General features: G+C 36.8%; 1 protein-coding gene across 1 annotated transcript; it reads left to right on the top strand.

Annotated features, from left to right (window-relative positions):
- The first annotated feature begins 2,025 nt into the window (after window positions 1-2,025).
- Window positions 2,026-8,195, top strand: LOC121324008 (cyclin-dependent kinase 5 activator 1-like). The gene is made up of 2 exons (XM_041265382.1): window positions 2,026-2,830; window positions 5,217-8,195. The coding sequence occupies exon 2, from the start codon at window positions 5,493-5,495 to the stop codon at window positions 6,399-6,401; it is 909 nt and encodes a 302-aa protein (XP_041121316.1). The 5' UTR covers window positions 2,026-2,830; window positions 5,217-5,492; the 3' UTR covers window positions 6,402-8,195.
- Window positions 8,196-16,097: the final 7,902 nt, after the last annotated feature.

Raw genomic sequence — 16,097 nt, 5'->3', positions numbered from 1 at the left:
GTCCAAGAAATTGAGAAACTTTTTTTGTGAAACAACCAGAATTAAATAAGAACAACTCTTATCTGTTTATAACATCACTCAGCTGCGCTGAAATTTGTATGTATTTTTGTACATTTGTGTTCAATAATGTTTTAGCACATAAATCTGTCTGTCTGTCATTACCGTAACACAGCTAAAAACTGTTGTATAAGAGAAATAGACATCAAATTGATTAAGCAAAATTTTTCAAAAGAAACTTTGATTTTCATATTTATTGACTAATAAAATTAGTAAACTTAGTTTTGGCACCTACATGAGGTTGTGTACTGATATTTTTTATTAAAACATATGTTAGCAATGATTAACAATATGCCAAACTATTATTTAAATATGAACCTCTTAACCCTTTGCTAATATTACTTCCAATGTTGCTGCCGTTTTATTTACTAACTTGTTATGGTAATGATATTAGTTATGGGAATGACACAAAGATTTAAACAGTGATTTTAAAATAAATATTTAAATAAATAAACCATTTATAATGACACTACACAGATTCCAAAATACTTTTTTTATTATTATTAGAAATTGTAAAACTTTAAAACACATTATGTATTGAACAAGAGTAACACAGAGGATGGCCACTCTCAGATGCTGAAGTACTGTAATCGACCCACCTAAAAAAAACAAAGTATACCTTTCACACACCATAAGTAACAAATGAGTGCTCTAAACTTTTATGTAACCCCTACACAAATGTAAATAAAATAAACATAAAAACAAAGCATAACTTGTAGGTTGATTTCCCATTTTTCTGTAACACTTGTGTGTAATGTCAATGGACTGTTATGCTTTTGAAATCAGACTGTATTTTTTCAGTAACTTGGTGCTGAGCATCCTTGTGTACGTGTGTCTTTCCTTCTGCCACTTGGCTTTGCTGTAGTTTTCCTTCAGTTCACTTACTAATGTGTTATCAAAAGACTTTTTTCGTATGTTAGTTTGTTATTTTAGACTCTGGAGCTGATGCATTTTTGCAGCTGCACTTTTATTTCATGTTTTCTCTGTCTGCTGCCTTATTATTATTAATCTCAATTCTTTCAACTTTTATAGTTTGGTATGCCTTGCTCTATTCTTTTTTGCATACTTTTTGTCCCCTTTCCCCTGAATTGAAGAATCTGCTGCACTACTGTCATTATCACTTGGTGTGGTTGCTGAACAAAACTTGATGCATAATAAACCTAAATCAATGATTTTCCAGCAAGTGATTTTTAAAAGAAATGACTGAAACTAATATACTCACCAAGTGTTGGAAATGATACGATCTCGTCTTCATAATCACATGATCAAAGGTGTGGCCTAAGGCATATTTTGACTAGGGGGCAATACACTGTTATGATAATGACATTGAAAACTGGGTATAGGTTTTCAATGTCTTTATATTAAAATATAGAAAACACATTTTAAAATAATACTTACATTATACCATGATACAACATACTTTGTTAAAAAATATTTTCATGTTTTAAAATTATTAAAAAAAAAAAATGCATTTGTTTTGATGAGAAAGTATAAGAGCTGGAAATGGACACACACACACACACACACACACACACACACACACACACACACACACATATATATATATACACACACATATATATATATATATATACACACCCTTAAATGTTAATTTTGCAAAAAAAAAAAATGCATATTTACAAAATGTTAATGAAAACAGCTAAAGAAATAGATGTATACTGCGCCAAACACTAATACATTATAGTAGCTGCTTTACTTAAATATCATATAAGGATAGTGCTGTTATGTTGTTAATATCAGTTCAGCCATTGATGGTGTTCCTGAATCTCTAGTTGGCATCAAAACCGGTCTAACCAAATACAATGTTGGGGAGGGGATGCAGCTGTTACCTTCGCCGCTCCATAAGGAGAACAGTCGAGAGACTGGATGTAAGACTAAAGACACATGTGGAGTCTAAACCCGGGCGAGAGGAGAACAAAGACATGTCAGATAGGGGGCGAGTGTCGCCTGTAACAGTTTATAGTTTTTATTATTAATTGTAATTGGTTATGTTTTTGTTATCGACTTGCACAATATAGTCATAAAAAAATAAAAATAAAAATAAATAAAACAGATGTTATTGCAACCCTGCCTGGGACAAATGCACTAGTGTTTTGAGTAGTACAGTCCAATGCAGTAAACGGTAATTTGAATAGCGTAACTTTGTTTATACATATGTATAACGGGATTATGACCACACTATATTTACAATAACAAGATAGGCAAACGCATTTTCTAAAAATGACTGTTGATTTTAATAAAAAAAATGTTTTTAAAAATGACATCAAATCCGTTTTATTTGCGTATTACTCAGTACAAAAACAAAACCCGGCAGCGAAGTTAATGGTTAATAATGGGAAGGGCGGGCTGTGCTAACGAGATTATAGTGTTGTTGATGTTTGGTTCTGGAGTGGAGCTGACATCACACAGGCAACATCACAGCCCCGCCGACCGTAGCTGAGCACTGACACAACTCACAACTACTGCCAGCGATCTGAAATACATACTGAACCCCTACGCGCAGACTACAGACAGGACACCTAACAACATCGACAACAACACAGCTGTTTGTTAATACTACAACGGGCTGTAATACCAGCGCATTTTCGCAGCACGGGGAATTTTAAAAACAAGGAATTTTATATTATTTATTAGACAAGGACCCACCTTCCACCCCCCCTACGGGAGCTGAAAAAAAAATCACCTTGAAGAATTTGCGCATCAGCTTCCATGAACAGCACTGTGGCTGTCCTGACCTGAAAAGCAACGAAAAGTAAGCATTTGTAATTATTATAAACCCAATGCATGCTACCAATATTCAGTTGATCAAAAATAAGAGAAGGGAAAAAAAAAAAAACGGATTACGATACATCTTTGAAAATCCAGTTACTTTAACAAGAAGTATTTTTGTACATGTTTTTTGTAAATTAAAAAATCAGCAGAAACTGAAAAAGAGTAAAGATTGTGAATTCCATTGTTGCGTATTGGTTAACAGCATTTTCACGTATTGAGACGCTAGCTCAGAACCTTGGACAGTAACCGTTGACAGTCTGCAGCGCCGCCGATACTACCATAGGTACAAGCAGAATACAAATATAATAATAATAATAATAATAGATAATATTAATAATAATACTATTAATAATAATAATGATATAATAATAAAATTATCTGGGACAGGATATTTCCAGTAAAGGTCCTCTCTATAGAGATAAATACAATAAAATGCAGTCTTTTTTGAATTAGATCTTATGTAGACTGCATTAGACTGCATCTGCATTCTTAAAGAATTTGGCCCCAAGCAGATCTATTATGTGTTCTCGTATATATGAGCGAAACACCCTTTTTGTTTGAAGCAAAGATGTTTAAATAGTCTTGCATAAGTTATTATTTATTATTATTATTATTATTATTATTATTATTATTATTATTATTATTATTATAATAATAATAATAATAATAATAATAATAATAATAATAATACATATTTTAAAATATGTTTTTATATGACCGACAATGGTTTCAAAGGTAGGTAAAAAAATATGACATAGAGCAATAGAGACAAGTATATGTATATTATGTTCCTTTTAAATGCATGTACTGTACCAGTCGCCATATTGAGAATGGATTTACATATCTGATTATTTCACAGAATATCAATTAAATCTGTTCTCGACAGTGAGCGGGGTTTGTTGGCAATTAAAGCAATACATAACGTGTAATAAACAACTGAAATATGCCAGCAGAACTAGCACCAGGATTAAAATGATAAAATTAGATATACTCGTCATACAATTAATAATAATTTATACGGTGGTTAAACAAAGGGACATCTAGAAATTAGTATTTAAAAAATCGATTTCTCGAAAAATATAAACTCAGCTGCGTAGTAAGTTGCTTGTGTGCCTGTGTGGTCCGGTGGTTTAAGAAAAGGGCTTGTCCTCGGTTTGAGTCCCGGCGTACTCGCTGTGTGACCCCGAACAAGTCACTTAACCCTCCTTGTGCTCCATCGTTGGGGTGAGACGTTTTTCTAAGTGACTCTGCGCTGATGCATACATAGTTAACACACCCTCGTCTGTAAGTCGAACTGGATAAAGGCGTCTGCTAAATAAACTACTAATAATAATAATAATAATATAATAATAATAATAATAATAATAATAATAATAATAATAATAATAATTCCGCCATTCTGTAGATGCGCTCTCCACCATCTGCTTGAGATGATTGCAAGACACCGATTTGCTGAGTTCATGCCAGGCTGAGTAAACGAAGCCTCGATAATACCAAAACAATAATCCACTTTAAAGAAAGTCAGATGTATGGGTGTTTGAGGTTAAGTAAAACAGATACAGAAGGCATAAAACGAAGTGGTACTGGTATACTGTGTATGTCTGTTTTGCATATATTCTGACTGGAACTGATGGGCAACGAGATTCGGAGTTGGAATGCAAAGCTGTTTCATTGCTGTAATTAAATAAACTGAATTTCTTTAAAGTGGACTATTGTTTTGGTCCCATAGTGCTCTGTTTTTTTTTTTTTTTTTGTTTTTTTTCCGTAACTTTTTAAATCTGCAGACACAGATATAGATAGCTATATTTTAGTTTTAATTTTTACCGTTGACATCCATTTATTTGAAGACCACATGGAGGACAGAAAGAAAGACAGGCGGATTGATAGTTTTTTTTTGTGTAGACGGATAGACAGATCCTGATATTGGATTGCATTTCATCTAGATCAAAGCAGATAGTTGTGGGTTGGACAGATAGATGGATAGATTGATATATTGACAGATTCCATGGTTTATTGCAAAATTTTTTGTATCTATGCATGCAAAAAAATGGTAAATTAAAACAAATAGGCTATACCATTCAAAGTATGTCAAATGTAATGAAGGATAGAAGAAAAAAAACTGTTTGACTGTTTCCATAATAAAACAAAATGTGTGTTAAATTTTACCGTTGTAAAGTAATAGAGAGATAGATCATACAAATACGTAGAAAACATTGTTACTATAGTATCTATGTTACAAAACAGATTAATTATAGATACATAAAAAATGCATACCGGCTGTGCCTAATGAGTCAGGAATCCTAGCTCAGAATATTATGTGCTTTCTGATTTGATCTGTTGATGAATCTCCCTTCTCCTCTCCATAGGCTTTGCTACCCCAAGTGGAAAATACTGCCTGCCTTCTGCTCACAGTAAACAACACAGGAGAGCTGTATTTCATCATTCATCTTTCATCTTTCACTGAACAGACAGGCTCCACCATATTCATTTTCACCACTCGACCCTGTTTGAATGCATGATAGAGCTGGCCCTCACAGCCAGGTCCCAGGGCTTTGAAGCAGTGAGACAGCTGCCCCAGGGCTTTGAAGAAGAAAGACAGCTGCCCCTCTCTTGTGAGATTTGCTACGCTTCCACTTGATATCATGGGCACTGTACTCTCGCTCTCCCCCAGCTACAGGAAAGCCGGGCTGTTTGAAGATGGACCAGCCACTGTGGGCCACTACACAGCTGTGCAGAACAGCAAGAACGCGAAAGACAAGAACCTCAAGAGGAGCTCAATCATCTCCATTCTTCCCTGGAAGCGAATCGTAGCCGTCTCAGCAAAGAAAAAGAGTTCCAAGAAGGTGCAGCCCAACAGTGCCTACCAGAATAACATCACCCATCTCAACAATGAGAACTTGAAGAAATCTCTCTCCTGTGCCAACTTATCCACTTTTGCCCAGGATCCTGCCCATATCCCGGGATCCAAGACTTCGACCAACGTTGTATCTTCGGTCAAGAAGACACCCGTTTCCAACTCTAACACTGCCGCAGGGACCCCAAAAAGGGTCATTGTTCAAGCTTCCACCAGCGAGCTCTTGAGATGCCTGGGTGAGTTCCTCTGTAGGCGGTGTTACCGGCTGAAGCACCTGCCCCCTACGGATCCAGTGCTGTGGCTACGCAGTGTGGATCGATCTCTGCTTCTCCAGGGCTGGCAGGACCAGGGCTTCATCACGCCTGCCAACGTGGTCTTTGTCTACATGCTCTGTCGAGATGTTGTCTCCTCTGAAGTGGCCACCGAGCATGAACTGCAGGCCGTGCTGCTCACCTGTCTCTATCTCTCCTACTCCTACATGGGCAATGAGATCTCCTACCCACTCAAACCCTTCCTCATAGAGAGCGCTAAGGAGGTCTTCTGGGACCGTTGCCTGTCCATCATCAACCTGATGAGCACCAAGATGCTGCAGATCAACTCTGATGCCCACTACTTTACCCAGGTCTTTGCCGACCTCAAGAATGAAAGCCAGAAACAGGAAGAACGAAGCCGACTGCTCATTGGCCTGGACCGGTGAACCAGTGAGAAACTGAGCTTGAGGGGCTCTAATCAACCGAGATTAACTCAATTCTGGTATTTCGATTTGCAAGTCCATATCCATGTCAAAATTTAAATCCAGCTGGTTTATATTGTTGTGGCTGCATGTGTATGGAGGGCCTTTATTGACCGACATGTCTGTGTTGTAACCCAGTTGCTAAACTGTATGTCATAGAAATTATTTATAATAATAATAATAACAATGATGACATTTAGGTAGTTGGAATGATACAATATCTTTGTCTGAATACATGTCCAAGCCCAAGCCTCCTGAGTGTTACAGCACATATACCATGTGGGACCTGGACATTCAAACACCAGGATTTGGACTTGAATTAGGATTGTTCCATTCATTATAGTCCATCCCCAAATGCTGCTGGACCTGGTCTTGGACTGCAAAATCAATAAAAAAATCTTAGATTTGGACATAAATCATGAGTATTTTATTAGTTTAGTTCAGATTCCAGCAGGACCTGGTGATTTTGAATAAGCAGGACTTGGACATGATGAAATACCAAACTTCACTCCTGCTCTGTTCATTACAAACAGAAAAAAAAACTAAAAACAAACGACTTTATTGCTGCTGACTTGGCAACTTAATGGAAGTGTCTGAGGTGAGGAGCTCAGAAACCCCCAAACCCAATCTGCACCACATTTATTTATTTCAAAGTGTGGCGGCTATGATGTATGTGACAGCCTCTTGATGTCAGCTATGAGAGGACAGCAATCTTGTATATTTTCACCTTCAATAGAGCGTGTTGACCAATCTTGACAGATACAGCAGTCCTTTCTTTTTGTTAGAGCAATTGTACACATGCAGTTGCTCATTATAGGTGTACTTCTACTTAAAAGGGAAAGGAAACTGACTTTGTGGGTTGGGATGTGGGGAGCGGGAGGTTGTTGAATAGCAGTAATGGCTATTAAGCAATGGTCTTTGACATACTTCATACCCTTAGGCAATTTTTTGCTTAGTATTTAATGTATTTTAATGACTGTGAAAGATGCAACACTGACAGATGGGTTTTCCACAGAACAGTAGCAAGCTTATAAGGTAGTCCAGTCCTTAAAGACCAACCAATGATTGTTGTCTGCTAACAAAGGTACTCATTTAGTTCCTGATGCTTACTCTGTGAGATAGATATCTGTCCAATAAGAACTCATTGGTAGAACCTATTTTGGCCTCAGGACCATCCAGTTTTGATGAAACAGTTAAACCCCCATCCAGATACCCATTGAACCTTTTATACCTTTAATGTCCAAGGACTGGATTTGGCCATTCCTGAACGCATACTATTCTGTCTGATTTTCATCAGCAGTTAATTTTGCCTTCAGGGCTTTTATGGAGCTTCCTGCAGATTTGAAGACAGAGGGTACTAGACTGCAAAACTTAAAAAAAGCTCGTTAATAATAAAGTAATAATAATGTAAATGAAACTCTTTTTTACGGTATTCCTAATAGAACACATTGGGCAGGTCATAAATGATAACTCCAGAGTTAATCAAGAAATCGGTATGCTACATTGATTTTGGCATTTTCAAGCGGTTGTTATGACTATCTCGTTGTTAAATAGTCATGCTAACATGATTTCTGAAATTTGTCGATTTCCGAAATAATGTTAATATCTTAACGAGCTGTTCTTCAACACTATTAATAATAAACAAATCATATAGCATGGTGTCTATGTTTAATAACTAACAGCTACAAACACAAATGACACTTCAACTATATTTATTTACAGCCTACAATCGTACTTAAATACATACAAAAGAAAATAAATTCCAACCAATATACATAGATGGCATCCAAAAAATAAATTTTGTAAACTGTGATGTCCGATTTTTACCCACATGCCAGATAATAGTAAATCAGCATTTTATATGTTAAGTCATCTAAATAAATGTACAATTTAAAATAGATATTCCCATTATTTTTATTTCCATTTGGCTGTTGCTCGCTGGTGGGAGAGCCATCTCCCTGAACGCTAGTAGTTTCCATAACAGCGAATTATGCTTCCATTCATTTATCTTGAACTTGTTAACATGCATTTTGATTAACGAGTTCCCCCTTTCTAGTCATTAAGACAGGAAGTGATGTACGTAACCTGCGACAATTAAGCTTTATATGAGAAATTCGTTAATTAACGACCTCATCAACTCGATTTCAAAGCATTAATGGATTGTTTTAATTAACACATTTTAAGTTTGAAAATCACTTACTAATAAAGCTCTCGTTACTATACCACGAGTCCGATACAATAATACTGGTTTTTGAAAATCCTGTCCAGTGTCTCATTTCCACTGAGTAGAAGTGTGGTGTTGGGAGTTTGGTTCATCCCAGGATCTTGATCGCACAACCCATTGCCTTCTGCCCTTCTGTCTGCCTCAATGAGTGAGCCAGCTAGCATTCAAAACCCAGAACCTCCTGGCTGTTCCTCAGTTCCAGTTCTACCACATGCTAAAACTTTCAAATAAGAATCAAAAACAGGAACATTATATCTTGTAGAAAATCAAGTAGATCAGACAAAATTAATGAACCATTCTTTAGCGTGTGTTAATCCCCACAGTTTGGGAATGCTGGTTATTTATTTGCCAGAGCATCTTTTTATATTAGTAAAGCAATGCTTATGTGTCAAAGGCTTTAGTACAATGTGACAGTTGTGCAGACAGCAAGACGGTTTCCAGCATTTCTGAAAGGTAATCATTCCAACTGTATTGGTCAAATTAAACCCTTTTCCTTTTTCGGCCCCTATGGAAAACCACAGTTGGAAGTCCCAGTTGAAACAACAACAGGCCAATGATTTCAACTGCTCTTTGTCATTCCACAGCTGTAATCAGCTGCTGTTGCGAAAGTAGAGGAAACCGTTTTCTGTTTTGTTTTGATGAATGCTGAAATATACGCAAGGTTTTATATGATTGTTTCCAGAACCCAGTTGGTTCTGATGTTTTTTGTACTGCCGCCACATTTACGAGCTGACACTCAAGGGGCTGATTGAACGCTGGTTCCTCTTTTTTTTTCCTGATGGTAAAAAGGTGTGATGCACAACAGGGGATCATGCTGCTGATGCTGCTAAATAAAAAAGAACAAAAATAATAAAAAAAAAAAAAAAAAAAAAAAAAAAAAAGCCACAAGAATGTTTCAGAATTTAGGAAGCGCTTTTTGTAATGGGAACTGGATTTTTTTAATTATTTGTTTTTTTCTGCTTCTATCACTCAACAGTGATGTTGTGCATGCATTTTTAAAAAATATTTAAGTATGCACCTGCAAATATATGTTCTGTAATGTCATTTTATTTAAGGGTATCATCTCTGGACTTGATTACTGTTTTATTTGTTAATTTATTGAAAAACACCTTGGCAATGTAAACTGGTTGGCACTGTGTGCTATGTAAGTGACCCAGGCCTTGTCATTTATGAGAGGATCTGTTCTCTTTCTTAGAAGCTCTCTCCCAGGAACAAGAACAAATATTGCACCTGTATTTTTATTATCAGAAGGCAAGTGACAGCAAAACAAAGTCGAGGCAATGGACGATTTCTGCAATACATTATATAATAAAGCAGAAAAGGGATCTCAGGCAATGTTTTCTATAGTAGAAAAGTATTGACCCGAGGGAAGACTATTGTTACCGACAGGGGGCTATAATGCTTGAAGCTGCAGGTTGGATAGTAAATACAACTTTATATTGTGTTTAAATATAGCTGATACAGCATAATTAAATAAATAAATAACTTCTTTTTTTTTTGAAGTTCATACCATATAGTTAGCAAAGTTTTTCTCCGTCTTTGTGTGGTTTGCCAACTGCTGCATAATCCAGTTTATACCTGTCATATTTGTTTTCATCAAGTTGTATTTGTTTGAATTTCATAAAGTCAAAAAACAATGACAGTGATGTTTTAATCACCATTTTAGGAGCATCTTTCTTTTGTAGTATGCTTTGTAATTCATTTTCTGTTAACTCTTAGAATCAGTGCCATTGTTTCTTGTGAAGAGTGCAGGGGGGAAAGGCATTCCTTTGAAAAGGGGCGGGACTGACAGTGCCTGGTAGTATAAGGCTGGATGGAATCTGTCCCCCAAATGTATGGCTACTCCGATTCACTAAAACGTGCCATTTTTTTCACTTGCAACACTAAGTAGTTGTTCGTTTGGAAATGCTCATAGAATAAAAAAAAGTAATAGATTTTTTTTTTCTCTCCAGTGTTGGGCAGTCTTTTCTCCACCAACGGTAACTTGGTCACATCATTGTTGAACAGTGTTAAGGAACTTAAGACGGTCCTTCTCTTGTAGTTGTATACTTGTCTGTGAACACTCTGTTTTTTTTATTGGGGGGGGGGGGGGGGGGGGGGGGGGGGGGTGGGGGGGGGCTAATGCTACGATTGCTCCTTTAGAAGCCCGCTTCATTCTGTAATTTAATTTAAATTTTATGTCTTATTTTTATTTATTTTTGTACTGTGATGGAAAATAAAATGCACTGATCATTCATGATGCACAAACTGTGGTCTCTGAGTCATTCCTGTGTTCCTTATAATAATATACAATAACATCACAATTTAAAGGTTCTTTTTTAAGTAATGTTTATACTGGATCCATAACAAAAAGCAGTTTAATAAATGAAACGTAGTGTATTTCAGAAATCTTTTTAATGTAAATTGTCACAGTGGTGCATTCCTAAATACAGAAGTGTTTGTTAATCCAACACTGATAATTATCTAGGCTCTTTTTACTCTCTTAGGATCCAAGGGCTACAGTAAGTAATCATTTTTGTGAAACAACCTCTTATCATCCATAATAAGATATGATTGTAAACATCAATTTGAAGAACATAAAATACTACTACTCGTACTTTGATATTAAATTGTACTTTATGCACAAAACAACTGGTATGCAAGGTGAAATGTTGATGTCTTGTGCATAAAATACAGTTTTTTCAGGAATCAAACAATCAATGCAGCCCATTATAGTATAGGAAGGATATGTATTGCTGTTGTACTCTATGAGTCAGACTAACACATTTCAAGATTGGGTTCATTTAGAAGTCTGGCCACAGGAGAAGTTATTGAACTTTTTTCAGGTTGAAAAAGTCAGTTGGGTTGACATTGTCAATACCTTTTAGAATTTAGTATTCTAGATGAGATCTTACTAATGCATTGTAAAGTTTTAACATTTCTTCCCTTGATATAAATTCAACACTTTTCACTATATATCCGGGCAAATTGTTGGTCTTTTTATAGCTTCCCCACATTGTCTAGATGAAGACATTTCTGAGTCAACATAAACTCCTAGGTCTTTTTCACAGATTCCTTTTTCAATTTCAATATCTCCCATATGATATTTATAATGCACATTTGTATTGCCTGCATGCAGTACCTTACACTTTTCTCTATTAAATGTCACTTGCCATGTGTCTGCCCAGTACTGAATGCTGTCTAGATCATTTTGAATGACCTTTGCTGCTGCAACAGTGTTTGCCACTCCTCCTATTTTGGTGTCATCTACAAATTTAACAAGTTTGCTTACTATACCAGAATCCAAGTCATTAATGTAGATTAGGAATGGCAGAGGACCACTGGTTACCTTGCTTCATTTTGAGGTTTCTCACCTAATCAGTACTTTCTGTTTTCTACATGTTAACCACTCCCTGATCCATGTGCATGCATTTCCTCGAATTCCTACTGCGTTTAATTTGAGAATTAATCTTTTATGCAGGACATTGTCAAAAGCTTTCTGGAAATAAATATCATATGCTTTGCAATTATCCATTCTCCATATATCCATACTCTGTTGGGCAAAGATTTATGTCATGGAAAAGAATGAACACAAGATTCCACTTTTGGAGAAGACTTGTTGACATTGACTTTGCTGCTGCATCTATACAGAAGGAATACATATTACTCTCCATTCCCCATTTAGATTGCAATGTCTTTTTCAAAGAGCTTTCAGAATCTTGTCATTGGGTCAGTCTTTAAAGCACGCAGAGCTGGAATACTCTTCTTTCAAACAAACTCACATAAAACAAACTAAGACAGACTGGCCATAAAAAAAATTATCTCAACTTAAAGAAACTGGAAAAGCGTCCCGTGGCAGTCAATGGGGCCAAGGTGGCAGGCTCAGGACTGTACAACAAGCAAGAGCACAACAAAACAGAGTACAGCGGAGCATAAGCGGGCACCGTGAAGCTGAGAGGGGCATGTTCCAGCAGAATGCATTCTCATAACCAAATCACAGATAAAATGCAGTAATGCAAGCACAACTCTGGTGACGCACAGGGAAGCACAGACGGCAGAAATGGAAACGACAAGTGGCATTCTATACTCTACACTCAAATAATCAACTTCACACTGTATTACTGTCTTATCACATGGCATTGAAAAGATGTGCCATTGTTGATGTCATTCTCTGTGTACTGTATTCCCATTCTATACATTTTTACCAAACCCAGACAATCATAGGGAATGTGCAATTTAACCAAGACCCTGCCACTAAAAGATCTGAAATGGCTCGCTGCTAGTGAATCGTCTGGTAGAAACAAATAACCATAATAGGAATCTGGGTCCGCTACAATTCCCACTGCCTAGAGCTCTCCCTGCAAGCAAACAAACAAACAAACACTTGCACAAACACTTAAATTGTTAATTAAAAAAGGGGAATCATTATACCAAATTTGGTGAAATGAAGTCTTCCATCATATACATTACACATAAAAATATAATCAGGCACATTACACTTACTAGCGTATGTACAGTATATATAACAACCTCTGATTGGTTAAACAGCATCACATAACCGTGTTTGTCTGTGTGTGTGTGTGTCTGTGTGTGTGTGTGTGTGCTGCGCAGTAATCAGGCACACGTTATCTGGGTTTATTATGTTTAGTTTTAATAAGGTGCGGTATAATAGAGATTTCTTGTGAAATGCCCATATGCATAAGATAGTTTGGCATCTTTAAGTCAAGCATATATACATTTGTTGAAATATAGAACATTTTTCCAATAAAGGAGAAGTGAAAGTGGGTCCTTTTCATACCAGCTGATACTAAAACAATCTAAAACTTGCTGAGGACCTTCTGTAGCAGAAATAATTGAGTATATCATAATATAGAAGCAGGCCATTTCATCTTAAATTCGAAGGAATACAGTATGTTTGAGAAATTCCAGGTAACTAATCAGTCATCAAGAAATAGGGAAGAATCAGTCACCTAGAAACAAACATGTGATTTAAAGAATACTAACAACATATGTATACCAAATCATTCATCAGACAGCCCTCCCTGACCACTGCCTCCTGTTTGATTAGTTGGTAAGGTAGTCTCTGGGTCTCATGACTAATGGTCAGTCTACTGCAGCCGCTCTCCCTGCTGGTACCCAGCCTGCTCCATCTGTCTGCCAGAGACCAACCAAAACCAGCCTGCCAGGGCTCTCCAGCTGCTAAAGAGGGAGCCGGCTCAGCGGGGATCATCTGCAATTCTGCAGTGCATTGTCACTGATTCGGATCATGCCAAAGGACAAGCAGAATTGTACCATGAAGTCACCGCACACTGGCATGGGGTGTGCATGTGTGCTGTTTAGGTTTCTGTATGGGATAACCACTCTAACCATAGTGAGTGCATGTGTGCTGTTTAGGTTACTGTATGGGATAACCACTCTAACCATAGTGAGTGCGTGTGTGCTGTTTAGGTTACTGTATGGGATAACCACTCTAACCATAGTGTGTGCGTGTGTGCTGTTTAGGTTACTGTATGGGATATTCTGCATCTACAGTACCTGCACTGCAGCATTCTGTACAGAGGCACTCTCTTTTGTGTCATTCCAATCAATTTCAAGCATCTCACAGAAAACATGTTAAAAAGGTAATTGTGTGTGACCCACCTCACACCCCCACCTCTCTGTTTTCAAAGTGTTTCAAGTCATATTCTCACCCCTACAGCATCCCTCCGCCCTCGGGAAAGGAACTAAATCAATAGAAGTGCCTGATTGGCTGCAGGACCCACAGCAGCAGATGGTATAGTTCATGGAGGGGTTGCCATGGTTACCATGAGCACTGGCACAGATTGTTCCTGTAACACAGAGGAGCAATGTGGGGGTGGGAGGGTAAAACACCATTTTTTGGTATTTTGTTGCATGATCAAGAGGCTACATTATAGAATTTAGTGTTCGGCTGATTGTCTTTATTCTCTGTTGCTACCTTCAACAGTTAGATTTAGCTTAGGCTGATTGTCTTTATTTGCTATTGCTACCTTCAACAGCTAGATTTAGCATCTTATTCATTTCAGTGGTTTGCTGAGGTTTGTTCCAACTCTATGAAAAAGCAATGCTATTTATCTAGGATTTAAAAAATAAGTAGCAGAAGGATGTCTCTGAAATGAATCTAAATATATATGCTAGCCTCCTAAGTGCTGTATATAAGTTAAAAAAATAATATGCCATAAATATGTTTGGAGAATACTGTTGTATGATGTATTGCAGATGCCTAACAACAAATTTTATTGTACCTGAAATCTAATAGAAATGTAAAGAGTATTTACCCAGTAAGTGTTGAGATGTCAAGCATTTAAGCAAAACTTTTTCATATTCAGTGTTGCCGAGTGAATATTTTTTTTACCAGATCTCATTTTGGAATCTATCTACCATTCATTTAAATACTAAGACAGAATCGCACTGCTCCAAATTACACTACACTGCTAAACAGTCACGGGGCTTGATCAAAGGAAAGTGATTCTCTGATATCAGTGTAAATAAAGGTTTAAACGTACCGTCTTTTCCAAACATAACACTCCATAATCATTCATAGAGTGGTTATTTCACTCATGAGGATAGCCATACAAATCCCTTCAGGGACTTGTGTGTTATTTGGCTATCCTCATTCATGGAATAACTACAGTATTCTCTATATGGACTCTATTTGTAAATAATCAACCAACTACTTGTACCCCAAAACATTGCCCTGTGGTCCTGCAGAAAACTCAGAAAACAAGGTCTGTGTAACAGAGCAAAGTCATACATATTCTCATGACATGAATACATCTCAGGAAACAAGCTCGTAATGACCCCCTGCATTATCCTGATGAGTGTCTATCCTGCTATAATGAACCCATTACTGCTAAAACCACATGTTGCCATTTGCCATTATTCCTTCTTTATTATAGAGAGTAGGCAATAACAGCCACATGCTCACAGTATATATTCAATATCGGCTTGCTGGCCCAGCAGTCTGTTTATAGCAAATTAATCAAACTACTTTTTTTATATATTGAGTTTGTTACCAGGATAGGACTGTAGAGATGTGACATCTAATGTACAAAGGTGCCCCAGGGGACAGACAGGTTACACACACATGCAGTAGAATTAGTTTTTTTAAATCATTAGGATTCTTTGGAACATATTTTTAAAGCTTTCCTCCATTCTTTATGTAAAATCATATTAATGACCCTGCGAGTGCTGAAGATGAACCTAGATTATATTGTTTAGTAATTTGATTCTAGTTTTGTAAAATTAACAGGAGTTAATTAAAACTTCAGTAAACACTTTAAAAATATGCATATTAAATGTATGATCCATCTGTATGGCCATCTCGAACAAAGCTTGTTTTTCTTGGGGAATTTGAAAGTTGTTATAACCATGTAACAACAAATCTGTGAGGAACTTCGGTACTTTTCCATTCAGACACTAAAAAATTTAAATATACC

Source organism: Polyodon spathula, chromosome 12, assembly GCF_017654505.1.
Source record: "Polyodon spathula isolate WHYD16114869_AA chromosome 12, ASM1765450v1, whole genome shotgun sequence".
Classification (NCBI taxonomy): domain Eukaryota; kingdom Metazoa; phylum Chordata; class Actinopteri; order Acipenseriformes; family Polyodontidae; genus Polyodon; species Polyodon spathula.
The sequence above is the reverse complement of the archived record's forward strand: the minus strand, read 5'-3'. Positions and strand labels throughout refer to the sequence as shown.

Bases quoted from the DNA above. Each gene is read 5' to 3' on its own strand.
- LOC121324008 (XM_041265382.1), top strand. From the start codon at position 5,493: ATGGGCACTGTACTCTCGCTCTCCCCCAGCTACAGGAAAGCCGGGCTG.